The sequence below is a fragment of the Scardinius erythrophthalmus genome (assembly GCF_964197995.2).
Source record: "Scardinius erythrophthalmus genome assembly, chromosome: 8".
NCBI lineage: Eukaryota > Metazoa > Chordata > Actinopteri > Cypriniformes > Leuciscidae > Scardinius > Scardinius erythrophthalmus.
In genome coordinates, this window is record NC_138228.1 from 6,799,005 (window position 1) to 6,816,303 (window position 17,299).

At 39.7% G+C, this 17,299-nt stretch overlaps 1 protein-coding gene across 1 annotated transcript in view; it reads left to right on the forward strand.

Moving 5' to 3' along the window:
• Positions 1 to 511: 511 nt before the first annotated feature.
• The window catches only part of LOC308695000 (RNA polymerase II elongation factor ELL), a 44,022-nt gene continuing 27,234 nt past the window's right edge, over positions 512 to 17,299 (forward strand). The window contains exons 1-2 of the mRNA XM_081372887.1: positions 512 to 792; positions 4,345 to 4,392. Of these exons, the coding sequence (XP_081229013.1) occupies positions 610 to 792; positions 4,345 to 4,392 (231 nt within the window). The 5' untranslated portion in view covers positions 512 to 609. The remainder of the gene's footprint in view (positions 793 to 4,344; positions 4,393 to 17,299) is intronic.

A 17,299-nucleotide genomic window follows, 5' to 3' on the forward strand; every position in this document is an offset into this window, starting at 1 on the left:
TCCCAAATGTTTAACAGCAGTGCATACATAAAAAAAAATACCATATTCACAGTAAGTTACCATATTCACACATACACGTTCAAGAAAAAAAGCAGTCTGTCTGTTCAGTAAAACTGGACCACTAAATCGAACTCTATTGTGTCACCCTCCTTAGTTAGGGTAGTAGGTTTAATGCTGAAATACATATGCATAGTGTGTGTGTGTGTGTGTGTGTGTGTATGTGTGTGTGTGTGTGTGTGTGTGTGTGTGTGTGTGTGTGTGTGTGTGTGTGTGTGTGATGTCCAGGTACTTTATGAGGACAAAATGTCCCCACAGAGATGGCAATATATGTAATCTTGTCTGTGTGGGAACATTTTTGGTCCCCATGAGGAAAACAGCTTATAAATTAGACTAAATTATGTTTTTTGAAAATGTAAAAACGTTTTCTGTGATTTATAGGTTTAGGGTTAGAGGATAGAATATAAAGTTTGTACAATGTAAAAATAATTATGTTTATGGAAAGTCCCCATAAAACATGAAAACACAACGTGTGTGTGCGTGCGCGCGTGTGTGTGTGTGTGTGTGAGTGACGTGACCACAACGCTGTCTGGTAACCCCGCCCAGCTGAGAATGACGTTTGGACTAGAATGTCGCCACTTCACCTCAGTTCCAGACATGGCAGCGTTGAGACAGGAGCATCGGTATGGACTCTCCTGTGGAAAGATTAATAAAAGCATTCACAACAAAACCATCTTTCACGTCAAGCTAACAGACACTGCCATCCGGACGCTGGAAGCCTATCAGAATCTCAAGGTAACGCGTTTGGTTCGATTTCGTCAGTGTTTATTTGCTCCACTGATCTCAATTGGACAGACAGAAAAGTTCAGAACTCGCAACTTCAACACAGTTGGCTGTTTGTAAAGTGTTGATTTATTTAGGAAGAGCAGCCTGCGTCACTTCAAGTGCAATATGCTGTTTGAACAGGGACAAATAGTATCCTAACAGGAGGAAATCGGACACATCCAGTTGTTAGCCTACTGTGGTGCGTTAAAGTTCGTTTTTATTTATTGTTACTTATTGATATTTTTATACTGTGACAAAATGAAACAAATGTCAATCGTTTTATTTTTACGTTAAGCCAGTTGCAATTGGCTTTACAAAATCTCCTATCTTCCACTTTAGATTCAACATAAAGGCGTCTCTTAATTATTTCTGACAAATGATACGAAATGCAACATGCTGGATATATTGCTTTGCCTATTAAATTATGCTCATTTTAAAAAGAAGATGGGAAATGTTTCTTTTACCCAGAACACTCACGGGGATCTTACGGTCTGAGAGGGGCTCAAGGTTCAAGCTCGAACTAATCGAGTAGCATTTAGCCTAACAATTCAAATAGTCATTGAGATTATTATTATTTTTTATTTTGCTATCAAATATTTCATTGACTCGAACATTTCAATTCGCTGCAAGATTTGGTGAACTATCCCGAGAATTAAAGCTAACGCGCATTTAACCTCGTATTGTCTCTTTAGGTACATTTAAGTTTATAATAAGTTCTTGAAGTTGTTAACTTAAATGTGGCAATTGCATGGCAACAGTCAATTCAATTTAAAATGAAAATATTGTTATTATTACATGCTGTTACAAAGCTTTATGACTGTTTCTTACACAAACGGAAGATGTACTGACAGCCTCAGTAGTGTATGCAAAAAAAAAAAAAAAAAACATGCACTGTAAGTGAATAAGAACTTGAAGCAGTCACTAACATTCTGCCTAACATTTCCTTTTGTGTTCCAAGGAAAAAAGAAAGTCAGACGGGTTTTGAACAGCATGCGGGTGGTTGAATGAGTTTTGTTTTGGGTGAACTGTCCCTTTAAGTGCAATGTTCGCCTCGCGCAAAGGAAAGCTGCACTTTACCAGTTATCCCGAGTAATCAATACACTTCTCATTGTCACCGTCGGTTGTACAGCACAGATTCCAGTAATATCAATACTTCAGCGGTAAAACGTGTACGCCAGCTGGACGGGGCGCTTGGTCAATCAGCTTCATCTCAACCACAGCGCTTCTTGACGATGATTGGACGATCAAGGTGTATTTTTGTTGGTTTGCTCTGTCGTTTTGTTGTTAGACCTTTAAACGCTTGGACGCCGTCCCGATGTCACCGCTCATTGGTCAGTCAGGCGGTGTAGGATGTCGTTTGACCCAATCAGAACTCGAGAAGACTTTCTCGAGCTTGCAACAGGAGCTCGATATCAATGTTCTATTGTAAATCATATGTGACCTAGTAGAAAGAGTGAAAAGTAGAGATAAACACGTTGGGCTAAGTAATATTTTGGGATCTGGTGGGGATTCCTTAATAATCTGTTGGATTTTTTATTTTATCTTATTCCTTGTCTATAGATAGATAGATAGATGCATTTAATATGGGGTTTGTCATTTGCATTGTCTGTTATACATTTCAATATTCAGTTCTGAGCCTAGTTATATCTATTATCACATAAATTGATGTCTAACTTCTGTTAAGTTTTTTAATTAATCATTTGATAACATGTACTTATTGTGTACACTTTACGTATTTTACATTGTACTGATCTTTGAAAAATACTTAACTTAACCATATCCCACCTCAATAGCAGCAAAAGTGTAGCATGAACACAATACCTAACAATTATATATTAGTAGATAAAGAAACCTAATTTAAAGTGTGTCCATTTAATTTTACAAGTAAGAGGTAATACATTATCGACAATGTATGGTTGGAGCTGTGGCTCTGGTCAGTCTGACTTATGATGCTCATGAGAGACCTTTGGTACTAGTTTTTTTAATTACAAATTAGGTCAGAAGTGAAAATAAGAACAATTAATTCATTGTAATATAACCAAGGACATGGTCAAGTCAGGTCACTAGATACCTCACTGTCCTCCTCTGACCTGTGCTCATTATGTGCTTATAAGCTGCTCCAGAATAAAAAAAAACAAAGTTCAAGTTAGCTACAGCACCACAACCCCCTTCAGTAATGTTTAGCCACTAATCCGACCACAGCAACAAACGCAAAACCAATAAGCCTGCATTTTTTAATAAGCAACTTGAGCTGCGCTGTATGTCTAAGAGTGTGACATGACGGCCTCTCCCTGTAACATCCATAATAGATAAACATGCTTGTTGACCAAAGCTCCAGCTGTACCTTGAAGATAATAAGTGCTATCTTTTGACCTTGCTTAATGGTTTCGAGCTATGCTGGGGGAAGCCTAATGTTTTTCTCCCTTTTGTCTCAGTAATTTACTTCAGTGATGTGAATGAGTCTGTTTCACATACATGGCGTAAATGCTCCTGGACGTTGGACTGAGCTGAGTGTTAAAAGCTCAACACAGCTCGCAAGAGATGGTTATATAAAAGGCCTATTTGTACACGCTTTATGTGGTGGACAAACACCACAGGGTAGATAATGTCCAGGCTTGCTTGATTTAGTTTGATGGACCTTTAGAAAAAAAAAACCAAATTGCTTTTTGTAACTTACATTTAGTCCTAATTAGTGCTCAAAATTCGTTGGCTAAAAGCTTTTCCCATGATGTTTGCCCTGTCCCACCCCCACTTTTCACTCAACATCCTCGCACTCATCCACGCCTCACACAATAACATTTGATTGACTCATGTTAAGTCTTTCAAGTCGAGATTTATTAATCGGACGCATTCCAGTGCAGATTAGCAAAGCCCGGCCTTGATCTTTAGGCTCGCACAAGCAGAACCATGACACTGCTGAGAGGCCAGTGACAGCCAGCCTTTCATTCTCTCGAAAGCAACCCCCCTCACACACACACTCTGCATGAATTAATACAGGAGAGAGCTGTGCCTCTGTCGATGAGGGCAGGCAAGTAACAGGAGACTGTAATTACTGGGAAGGGAAGCTAATAGGTAGGCATGATATTTCACTGAAGTTAGTACCTAAACACAGCTTGTGGAAATGCTGGCATTGTGGGTAAACACTTAATAAAATGAAAACCCTCATGCCGTTCTAAACCTGTATGACTTTCTTTCCTCAGTAGAACACTTCTTTTTTTTTTTCATACAGTGTAAGTTAATGGGGTCCAATTGTTTTGTCTTTCATTATATGGACAATAAACTTGTCACACAGGTTTGAAAAGACAGTAAATGATTTCAGTTTTTCCTTCCTTCACTCATGTAAGGCTGGTACAAAACCAGCGTTGTTGTTTTTATTAAAGCATCTTGGAACCTGTTCCAGCCTAGAGATTCAGGTGGAGATGATGCATTTCCAGGATGTCTTTGTTTCTTTTCTAATCCTTTGTATAATAATAGTAGATGCTAACCAACCTCTTCTACCTTTTTTTTTTCTTCTGTCCCCAGGGGTCCTTACCAAATCAACCGGCAATTTGCTTCAAGGGGAACCAGGGGGTAAGATGAATGTGTTTTTCCTCACCCCTCCTGATGCCTAAAAATTGCAATCCTTTAATTAGACCTGATTGTTGAGTCGTGCAGCAAAAAACTCACGGCACCCCTCAGCCGCCTGCATACTCTCAATATTTCATGAGCTCCTGAACCGTCGCCTGAAATGGAGAGGGAACTGTAGCTCGCAGTGACGCCACTCTAAGGGCCTGCCCGACTAGATTGAGAACATTTATATAATTATAGCAGCACGCATGTTCATAAGAGCAATTATGCGCCATAAATTAGAGCAGTGTCATCGTTTGGATGCGATTCCTTGGTTTCTATCATTTGCGTGCCAGTGGTTTGGTTTATATGCGAGTATTGTTATTTACAGCTGGTGAAATTGTACACACTGTATGGCCTAGGTGGATTTTTTTAGTAGGGGGTGCATTCCAGTGAAACGTCTGTAAAGAAAGATGCCTGTGTCTAAACGGATTAGCACATTCAGCCGTAGCACGGCTCCCCATCAGCGCCCGCTAGCCACAATCAGGCCCGTCGAAAACATACTCATCTGATCCAGAAGCGGGACAGGAAAAGGACTCAACAAACGGCGGCCTGTGTGATTGGATTGCGGTCGGAAGCCCGGGAGAGGCTACTCAACACCCCCGAGCTGCTCGCCAGGTTACTGGGTCAGACTGGTGACTGGAAAGGCTTTGTCAAGAGCTCTAGGAAGAGGTGGGGGTGTTGGTAAACCCAAGGGAGCCTCTGTGTGTCTCTATGCCTGTTGTCTCAGTGCAGACATGAAAGACCCGCGACAAGGAGGGGGATAACCGTGGCCGCTCTGTCTCCTAAAGCATCGCTCGACCCCCACTAATTCCACAATTATAATATGCAAAATACTGTCACATGTAGTCAAGCAATATCTGATCTAATGAAGTTTCTTCCGCTTTAAAATTGGAATAGCATAGTTGTGTCAAGTGCGTAAAAACTGGAATCTGTTCTAATTGTCGAATTAGATATAGTGATTATATCTTTAGCCCATTACATATTCAAATTGGCTGCACTGAATTTGAGCATTCATCCCCTCCTCCTCAGATAATGGGCTGCTGGGCATTAATGAGGTATTTGAGCCGTGTGTGTGTGTGTGTGTGTGTGTGTGTGTGTGTGTGTGTGTGTGTGTGTGTGTGTGTGTGTGTGTGTGTGTGTGTGTGTGTGTGTGTGTGTGTGTGTGTGTGTGTGTGTGTGTGTGTGTGTGTGTGTGTGTGTGTGTGTGTGTGTGTGTGTGTGTGTGTGTGTGTGTGTGTGTGTGTGTGTGTGTGTGTGTGTGTGTGTGTGTGTGTGTGTGTGTGTGTGTGTGTGTGTGTTTGTATGTGTGTCAGGGTGACAAATTAAGCTATTACAGCTGGGGGTAGGGAGTGATGTTAAGTCCACAGTACTGAAACCAAGTTATCAGTCATTCTATTAGCCGTAACTTCGGGATGCTTTCACTTTAGTCAGGCTTGATATAATATTGAGCATCATAGTTTTACAGTGAATGGATATCTTTGAACAAAACTTGGGAGATAGATGCTCCCATTTCTGCTCTTTCTTAGGCTATGTCTACATTAATCCGGATTCACTTGAAAACGCATCTTTTTCTCTGTTTTGTTCTTCCGTACACACTGAGACGTCATTCTTGTACTGCGAAACGGAGCTCTGCCTTGATAATTTTGACACTGACATTTTCGCATTGTAGTGTGGACTGTGAAAACAGAGGTATTTGTAAATGATGACGCTTGTTTAGTCATGTGATGCATGTTGTACCCATAGATTGCTATGGTTATACCGGCCTTGTTGTGGCTGCTTATTCATGTTCATAGTGTTTTAAAAAATGTCACTTTGTACAATCTTCATATTACATTCACCTTCACTCAGAGATGACTTCTGCAGAGATTAAAGAAAATTGCTGTCTTGTGGCAAAACTAGGGCTATACGATATGGACAAAAAATGCTATCAATATTTTTTGATCAATATTGCGTTTTTTTTTTTTTAATCACGGTTTTGAAACAAAATTTCCTTACACACATACTTTATAATTTTTGGAAGCTGGTTTTATTGACAATATTTTCAGGCACCATATCTTTGCATAAATGATGCGTCACTGTGTTGGTTATTTATTCATGCCTTTTAAACTCTTATCATATGTTGTGCAGTTCGCAAATGCCCATATTATACATTTTTGTTCACCCGGTTTGCAAGGTGCCATTGTTTTTCTATGTAAACGCGCTAGAGGGACGTCTTTAACTGTTGCGCTTGCAGCTTTTGCAGCATATTGTGTATGACATTGGCGTGTCTATGCATCGCTCAAGGTAAAAAAAGTTCAACTTTTAAAAAAAACACGTCTCTATCTTGTGTTTTCCACCGCAAAAATGATCTGTGTGAATGCTTTGCCACAACGATAGTTTGACACTTCTTGCAATTTACCTGGCTCTATGATACATCATTTCAAGTCCTTATCCTGCCCTGAATTAATCTTCCCTGTTTCAGCGCTTTCTTCCAAACCAATTCTGTTCTCACGGCAGATTTAGGTGTGCTGCATTCATATTGCAAACACTGAGGGGGCTGGCGGAAAAATCATGCTTTCCACGGTTTAGAAATCATCATGATCACATTGCGATTTTATTACGATTTCAAGTTTTTTTGCCCAAGGCAAAACATGGGCAATTGTATTTTAGATGCCGGTTGGGTGCGACCCGGGTGCGGCAGTACGTGGTGAGATATTTTGCTAATAAAATTATTATGCCAGAAGAATAGTGTGAGAATCATCTCAGTGAGATTTTATTATTATCTTTTACATATACTCCGTAAGATGATTTAAAGGGGATAGTTCACCCAAAAATGAAAATTCAGTCAATAATTACTCATCCTCATGTCGTTCCAAAGCTGTAAGACTTTCCTTCATCTTCAGAACCCAAATGAAGATCTTTATTATGAAATCTGAGAGCTTTCTGTCCCTCCGTTGACAGCTACGCAACTACCACTTTTACACTTCAAAAAGTTCAGAAAGAGATCGTAAAACTAATACATATGAATTAAGTGGTTTAGTCCAAATTTTCTAAAGAGACATTGCTTTATATGATGAATTAAACAAATTAAACTCACTCATACAGTCAAAAATTACTATTTGACAAGTAATCTACATTCCCCCCCCCCGATAATCAACATAACGCAGGGGAAACTGCAGCAGTGCTAAACAGCTCACAGTGTCATATAATTAACAACACAAACTATCAATGAATGAAGCGCTCTCACTGAGACTGCCGACAGTTTCTTTTACACGCATCATTTTATTACATCCATGTATGTGGATGTGGTTACAGTCAAATCGCAGTAAAATCGCTCCGGAGCTGTCCTGTCTTGCCTGCACTCGAGAGTATTTCTGAACTTTTGTAGCGTGACTCCCGTCGCTTGACATGATTGCATTCTGTCGCCAGCGGTCACTGTCGATCATGTTGCCGGAAGTCGAAAGCCTTCCATTAAAAATGAATGGGAACATGTCGTTGAGTGTCGCTGGCGGTGTGAACAGAGTCATTTTCTTCCACCTATAAGAGGGCTCTCCCATACCAGGGAATTCCCATAAACCTTGTCCTGGCTTGTCTCCAGAGTCCAGACCTTTGACGGGACAGCGTGGAAAAGTCAGGAAGTGCCCTGCTGAGAATTGTAAGCTGCCATTTTCCACTAATTTGACAGTGCTTTGATAATGCGTGTTCACGTGGCAGTTAAGAAATAATTTAGCCATCATTGGGTTTTAACAGATGGGGGAGCTTTAATTTGCTCAATTCTCACCATCTGTGGAGGATGAGGATGATGCAACTGATGAGAAATAACACAGGAAAAGATGTTTCGAGTTGTAAAATTCCTTTCATATTACAGGGAGTTATCCCCAATCCTAAAGGATTTCTAGAATCTGAATGCCTTTGATGGCTTCACTTGGGATGTTCGGGTTCAGTTCGGATTCTCAAAGACTGGGATTTCACATCACACAGCCCCATTTTCTTTTGGTAATTGGATTTTTACTGCACAAAATTAATTATCCAGAGACAAATATATATGTGTCTCAATAAACAGAAACAGTTCTCACGGGGTGAAATGTGAAGTGTCCTGCAGTTTGACAGGCTATATCAGGACACTTTTGTATGACCTTCTTCCAATGCTTGTATTATACATGCATTTTTATGATCTCATATTAACTGAGAGACTAAGACATGGCCATAAGTGAGAGAGCATATTAAATTAGAGAGCATATTATTATGCAGAATCATGTAAAAGCTGCATTGCACAATTTTCATAATTCCTTTAAGGGCCAGGAACAAATTAGGATGTCTGAGAATGATGAATGTCTGTGATGAAAAAGAGAAAGCTTTTAAAAATCTAGTTTAAAACGCATTTGCCAGCAAGTTTTTCGAAATGTGATCTTTGCATTCATGTTGGGATCATACATTTTTGGAAAACTTTTACTGTGTTTACCATTTTCAAAATGCAATTAAACTTTTACATGATTATGTATATGCTCTCTAATTTAATATGCTCTCTTAAGTATACTCAATCTGTGTATTTGTTTCTCGATTGATAACAGTGCATGCCATGTATAAAATTGTGATATATTTAATCTAAAAATGTCAAGTGGTATAACCCTCAAATAAAAAGTAATACGATTTTCTTGAATATTGAACAGACATTAGTCAGGGTAGACGTCATTTTAATTTGACGTTTTTTCAAATGTCGTCTTTGACATTTTAAAGCCTGAACTAACCATGTCAAAAACCATATATATATATATAACATAGTCATGGTTCTCTATATGAGTCCTCTAGTTGATATGATATTTGGATATTACATTATGATTTGGTGGACTTTTAATAAGACTTTTTTTCTTACGATCTGCAGACAGTTACACCATGCAGACATTTCTAATTTTATGCTACACAAAGAATTAATATCAAAATGTATTTAATTAGGAAATTGAAAACGTGTTCATCATAATGCATTGAAATGTATTTTTGAATAACAAGAGATCCAGACAAAAAAAGAAATATGTGTTAAGTCAGTGACCCTTATTTACTAAAAACACCTGTTTATGACTTAGAGCAGACAATCCAACAGCAGCAAGAATTCCTTCTTTAAAGGTTTTCTGAGTGAGTGAGTGTGTGTGTGTGTGTGTGTGTGTTTGTGAGTGTGTTCTGTGGGGGGTAAAGCATTTCTCTCTGAGATGTTCTCATGGTAAATGTGTGTGAAGGTTTAGCTTCCCCCACCCATCTGTCTTCTCGTCATCGCTGTGATTGTCTCAACCTCTTTTCTCTCGCTGGGATGCACCAGTTCTCCATCTCGCACCTCCGATGAGTGTGTGTACGTGAAATTGTGATGGAGTCTCAGAGAGTGTGTATTAGTGTAAATACATGTCTGTATATGCGTTGTAGGGATCCTCTGTAGCTCAGCTAATTGGATCTGAGGATGAGGCAGTGTACCTATTTTACTCTTGGGATCTGTGAATTTTGTGTTTATGGTCAGTTCTGTTTGTGACTGGTGAATGAAAGTGTGTCTATTAGTTGCTGTGCTTGTCTCAGCCAGGGCCTCTGTGTGTGTGCGAGCCTGGCTTTTTTTTCCTTCTTGAAAGCTAATTAGAATGACAATAAGAGGAATGAGCGTAGAACGCAGAGTCTCTGGCAGCAGAGGCTGTGTGGGGGGAGCTGTCCCACGTGTGAATGAAAGGGCACACGCCGATTCTTTCATCCAGATGTGACGTGCTTGGCGACGTGCACAGGGACCCGAGTGCCCGTCTTGTCTGGGGCCCGGTGTTTTGACTGGCAGAGCTGTTTTCTGCACGGTCTTGACAGACCATCTTTGACAAAGTCCTTGCAAGAGCAGGGAGGATCTTCTTTTTTTAGTGTCAGAAGAAGTCTTTTAAATAATACTGTGAGCTTATGGTGCATTCAAGTCAGAAAGATTGTATTTTGAGTTTGACGCACATGAATGTCACCAAGCTCAGGATTTTATTTAAAGGGATAGTTCACCCAAAAATGAAAATTCTGTCATTAATTACTCCCCTTCATGTCATTACAAACCTGTAAGACTTTTGTGTATCTTTGGAACACAAATGAAGATATTTCTGTTGAAATCTGAGAGTTTTCTGATCTTCCATTGACAGCTACGCAACTGGCACTTTGATGCTTCAAAAAATTAATGAAGAGATCATAAAGAGATCGTTAAGCGGATCGTTTAGTCCAAAATTTTCTGAAGCGACTCGATTGCTTTATATGAAGAGCCGATTGAATGAGGTTCATTCTCGCGCGTCAAGCAAGTTCGGTTGAGCTTCTGTTTATGTTCGCTGATCAATGTTAAAGGACAAATCAAGTGAAAAAATGAACCTGGGGTTAATTAACACATGGTTACCGAGTCGATCGTTCCCTGCGATGCGTTTTCATGAAAATCGAATGTAAAGAGTTTTATTTATTAAAACAGATTAGCTTATAACACTGGTATATAGGGCAGAGAGTAAGTAAAAGTAAATCGCGAGTTAATACCACTAACAAGGCTCAAAATAGCCTCACACTAACATGGTAGGAAATCTTGGAAAACAGTCTCGACTAATCGAGCCACGAACGCCGTGCGATGTGAGCTGGTCGATAGGAATTACGTTTGTGAAATCTAATGTAGCACGGCGTTCGTGGCTCGACTAGTCGAGACTGTTTTCCAAGATGGCTCCTGCCTGTAAATGCGTAATGTACTGTCTTTATAAAGTATCTTCTTATTAAACTGTCTGTACACTTACAAAGTTCTCAATGCTTCGTTTTGCATGTACTGTAGGGACCCTCATTATGCTACCGTGTTAGTGTGAGGCTATTTTGAGCCTTGTTAGTGGTATTAACTTGCGATTTACTTTTACTTACTCTGTGCCCCATATACTACTGTTATGAGCTAATCTGTTTTTATAAATAAAACTCTTTACATTCGATTTTCATGAAAACGCATCGCAGGGAACGATCGACTCGGTAACCGTGTTAATTAACCCCAGGTTCATTTTTCACTTGATTTGTCCTTTAATATGTGAATAAAACACTTAAATTCAATCTACTCATCATATAAAGCCATCGTGTCTTTTTTTACTAAACCGCTCAATTCATATGGATTACGATCTCTTTATGAACCTTCTGAAGCGCCAAAGTGGTAGTTGTATAGCTGTCAATGGAGGGACAGAAAGCTCTCAGATGAACGAAAGTCTTACAGGTTTGGAACGACCTGCCTTAAATTTTTAAGTACAACTAACTTAAAATACGTTAAACTGACTTGTTGAATCTTGTATAACTTTCTTAATCTTCTATAACTTATAACATATAAAAATCTTATTTTGATGAGTTAAAGCAGTATAAAAACATATATATACAGTACTTATTGATCATATAATTTTTTACAATGCAGTTCCTTCATAAAGAAATGCAATATAAAAAAAGATTTGCAGTTATAAGTTTATCTAGTAGTGATAAAAAAAAATCTAAATAAAAGCTTTGGTAAAGTAACTTTTTGGTAATTGGTTAGCTGAAATCTTCATGCTGTAAAGGGTGTTGTGTTCTCAGGTGATAAATTAAAATAATAATCATCAATTCATCAATAAGCAAACTACATTTTACATATTGCTAAATAGCATCATTGTTGGTAACGCTGAAGTGTCTCCACGCTTCTGACATGTAGCTTATCCACACTGTGTACACAAAATGGACATTGACTCAGTCAATACACGTTATCGAAGAAGTGCTAATTAAATGTCATGGTTTCATTTAAATAATTTTGTCAGGAATTTTGGCAGAACATTTTTGTCATTCTTTCTTCTCACAATCATTCTTATATAGTCAAAATGTGTGTTTTTTTTTCTACCGAAATTTTTCTACCCAGCAACAGATATGTGGAATATTCATAATGTCGAGCTGCCCAGATGAAATGGACTTCATGCTTTTGTGACAGGTGCAAGTTGATCGAGAGACAGGCACGATAAGCTGTGGTGTTTGTCAGAAATATGCGAGTAATGGTAACATGTGGCAAATGGGTAAATTTGGCAAAACAAGTAGTGCTCCGTTTATTTATTTTTATGCATACCAAGAACCTCAAGTAAAGCATATTTGGTTTCAAAAGGATCTTCCTCTAAAGATAAATGTGATTAATGTGGAAAATGTGGTGTGTATTCGAAACTCTTCCAAAAATGCTGTACTGTACATCTCACATCTTTTAAATGGCTTAGCAAAGCCAAGAATTGCAAAGGGAAGATCACAGACACTTCAGGCCTTTCATGCACGGACACACACAGGGCACGCTCACAGTTCTGACGTGTCTGGACCGACTTCTGAAAGAGTGCGGCTCTGAGTATATCACCCATTAACGGGCCGCACCTCTCAAACGCACCAACGTTCTTTGATTCCATAACCCACTCATTATTTGATGCTTAAAACCTCACATTATTGTCTCCTTGAGTTTTAAATGTTCTCTTTTCTTTAAGCATGCCTGCGTCCTGTTGCTGTGGATGTGGATGCATTGATTCTGTGCCTGCAGCAGGGGGCTTTGGCTCGGCCCAGCAGGATGCATCGCTTCTAATAGTTTATAGTAGTTTCTCATCACATGGGTTGTTTAAATCTTATTTGAAGAGCATTCATGGCCACGTCTAGCCGTCACGTGAGTGCAGCGTGAAACGGAAACCTCTTTCAGGTTTGTTTTTGTCCGTGTAGCTTGTCTGTCACGGCCATCCGGCAGTCTGGAGTGTGACTGCTCGGGAAATGAGCAATGGTCGTGTAAATAAACATTGGCATAAAAGCATTCTGCATTTCAGGAACAAGTTGTTTTGACCAGTTTCTGTCCTACGGCTTTGAATGAAGACCTTTATATGACAAGCTTGAGGTACAATGAAAAGGTTATTGTATTGTGACTTAATATTTTAGAATTTAGAAACTTTTCCTCACACACATTTTCTCTCTCTCACTATTGCAACTTTTTTTTTCTCTTGTAATTTCACCTCAAATCTCACAATATCTTAACAATGACACTTCAATATCCCATGGTTGAAACTTTTTTCCTGTAATTGTGGCTTTAAATCTCCGTATTTTGATCTCAAATTTCACAAATACAACTCTTTACTCACAATTGCAACTTCATTCACCATTGTGACATTTAGTTCTTGCATTTTATACACACACACACACACACACACACACACACACACACACACACACACACACACACACACATTATTATTTAATGGACCTGAGCTAACATGAACTGAAATGAGCAGTTGTATTTTTATTAACTTACATTAACAATGATTATAAAAATCTATAGCAAATGTCTTGCTCATTAGTTAATGTTAGTTAACACATTAGCTAATGTTAACTAATGAGACCTTATTGTAAACTATTTTAAACTTTCTCACAATTACCTTGTTATTTTTTATTCTGCAGAAAAATGCTTCCGCGAACCTGTGTGATAACATTATTTGAAGAAGTGACAGTCTGTACAGGCCTTTTTATACTATCCTTAATTGCTCTTTGAACGTTTCTGATCTCCCTGCATTTCCCACCAATCCTGTGTATAAAAATACAAAAACTACTACACATGCTGAGCGAAGACTGCCTTGAACCTTTCAAAGCTGGCGTTGTGTATGAATTTTCAAAATGTGCAACATTAACCAATCAAAACGTAGAGAACTGTTCCACTATTGTAATCTCAGAGGCCAGTGAGTGTGTGGACGCCCCCATAGACCTGCCTCTATTTAATTTGCGCAGACTCGTCACTATAGTAACTGATAGGCGAGTGGAGGATGGCTTCTGGCTGCTCTGTGAATGGGGTGCATATGAAAGCAGCATGCGGGGTGCTCTCCTCCCCCATTATCAACACACACACACACACACACACACACACAAGGATGGTTATGGAGTCAGGTCGCCCAGTGCTTACTGAGCTTGACAGATAAGCCCTCAGGTGCTAGAGAGGAGAGAGAGACAGATTTTGCTTGGCATACGAGGCAGTTCCTCAGGGGATGAGGCAGCCACCACAACCCCTCCACCACCCCTCTTTCAGCTCCACAACTTCTCATCGCCAACCCCCCTTTATCCTTAAACCAACCCCCATGCATCAACAGACATCCACCCCCCTCTGGTTCCTCCCCATTTAAATGTAACGGACTTCAGACCGGTACAGACAAGCTCATGCACTGCACTCACAATACGTGACTCATGGCATACTAGTTGATCGCATCATATATGGTGTGGTTGAGAACCCATGTTTTTTTTGAGAAACATGACAGGGTTTCCCAAAAGGTAGAACGCTTTATCTTTCTCCCTTCTTAAGTGCCACTTGTTAGAACTATTGTAATTTCATCTCTGGAGCCAAGACTGAAACTCTTCGATCGTTCATGTATTAAATCTCTTTAGACACTATGATAGATTCCACTGGTTTGAAATGTGGCCGACCGATTGTCAAGTGTACATACTGAGAGAGCGGCAAGGAGGAACAGAAGTGAAAGAGGAGGGCAAGAAAACCAGAGTTGCTATGTTGCACCATGCACTGTCTCGTTCATATTAAACTACCCGAGTTTGGGCTTGGTAAGATTGTTTTTTAAATACGTTTATTGAGCAGTAATGCTTTAAATTGACCAAAGGTGTCAATAAATAAGTGTATAATGTAACAAAAGATTTCTATTGCATTCGGCCGTTACTGGAAGCCAGTGATCATAGTTTATGTAAGGGTTAATGCCCGACGAGGTGTCCATTATCAGTTATTAATGGACGCCGGCGAGGCGTGAACCCGCTTATACCATGGTCACTTACGAAAGAAAGAAATATTTAATCAATTAATAATACTTTAATGTGTTTTAGAGTAAAAATCGTGAGGGTTTTTATTTATTAAGTCGAGCGCACTATTTAATATCTCCCGTATACAGGCGTTGCCAAGCAACGTGGCCACAGCGACCCGACCGCAGCAGCTGACCAGTGAGTTTGAGCCAGCGCAATCATTTAGAACTGTCATCAGGCAAATTGACGGGACGCCTTTCCTAGGTGTACATTATCACTTTTTAATGGACACCCTGCAGTCAATCAGAATCGAGTATTCACCCAGACCATGGTATAAAAAGTTATAAATATGGATATTTTTCTTATAAAAACGCTTCAGAAGACCTTTTATTGACTCCCTGGAGACGTAGCCTATGGATTACTTTTATGATGGATGGATGCGCTTTTTTGGGCTTTAAAATCTAAGTTTCCATTCACTCCCATTATAAAGCTTGGAAGAGCCAGGATATTTTTTAATATAACTCTTGATTGTGTTTGGCTGAAAGAAGAAAGTCATATACACCCAGGATGGCTTGATGGGGAGTAAATGATGGGATAATTTTCATTTTTGTGTGAACTATCCCTTTAAATACTTCCCCCTAATGTATCTTCCATAATTGCATATCTGAGCATCAGTCTCATAGTGTACACTTAAATCAGATGTTGTGTCAGTTCATAATTCACAGTTGCCATAATTCCTCCATCTCGCCCCTTATGTAGTGGATTATCATTAGCACTGTAATCTCAAGCTCTGTATCTCTCTCTCTCTCTCTCTCTCTCTCTCTCTCTCTCTCTCTCTCTCTCTCTCTCTCTCTCTCTCTCTCTCTCTCTCTCTCTCTCTCTCTCTCTCTCTCTCTCTCTCTCTCTCTCTCTCTCTCTCTCTCTCTCTCTTTTTCTTTCTTTCATCCCTCTCCCCCACCCCTCTTTTTGTTTTTCTTTTTTCGGATGAGTGGCTCTGTCCGTTTCAGATCAGGGGGTCATGTAGTCCCGTTTGTCGGTCCTGGGCAGGGATGTCCCAAACCCCACCCTTCCCCCACCCCCTTCCAACAGGCCACACGTTCCTGCTGCTTATGAATAATATAGGCCAAACTCCGTGCCATCGCATGCGGCGGGAACAAAAGACGAGCGCCTCGCAGGAGCCGTAGACGAGCGTGCTGCGTGAAGAGAACAATGGTGCCGATCGCGGTGAAGACTGACTGTAGGGTGGAAGGAACCAGCGGAACTAATTTAACCAGGCCAAAGACAACTGAACTCTAAAGTAGAAAGTGCTCATTACGTGACTGGTCAAAGTCAAAGAATCATAGCTAGCACTATAATTGCAGAAGCAGAGATAAAAGCTGCATGATTTTGGACTGCTGGAAACTTCCCTTCTGTTCTGAAACGTAGAGATGGTTAAAGACACCATGAAATCAAAATAGACAATTCTTGATACATTTTTACATTTTTTATGGCATACTGCAGTATATATTATAATATATATATATTTTATTCATATGCCCTTAATCAAAATAACTTCCTCTCCCTTTTACAGCAACATCTCTGATGACGTGTTTATTGGCGTGAGGGTGGGACAACCTGTCACTCACATGACAAACCACAACCAATCAATTCCCAATGCACAAAATCAAGTCCCGCCCTACATTTTATTCTTGTCCGAGAAGCAGTTTAACTCTTATACGTCACAATAGGGAAGAAAAGACTATTGCAACTTCTATTTCATGCTGATTTTAATCAATAAGTCAACTGGCAGCAGTTTAGTTTACTAGGTGGCTGTCAGTTTCAAGCCCTAACCTGAAATAATGATGCCAAGTGTGAGGACGAGATGTTCTGTTTCATCTCTTACATACACTGACCCAATGCGGCTTAAGAAAGAGAAAAGAAAACAGCACCTGAAACAACACGCCAGCTTCTCTTCTTTCCAAACAGATGTGCGCTTCGTAGGAACAAAACACAAGCATTTAAAGTCATAAAATCTCATGAGCGGAGAAAGTTTTGAGTACTTTAAATCTGGGGAGCAGTGCATCTCACCACCTCATAAAAACATTATGATGTTCTTAGAGAGAGGCAGAGTTGTTTTTTTCCATGG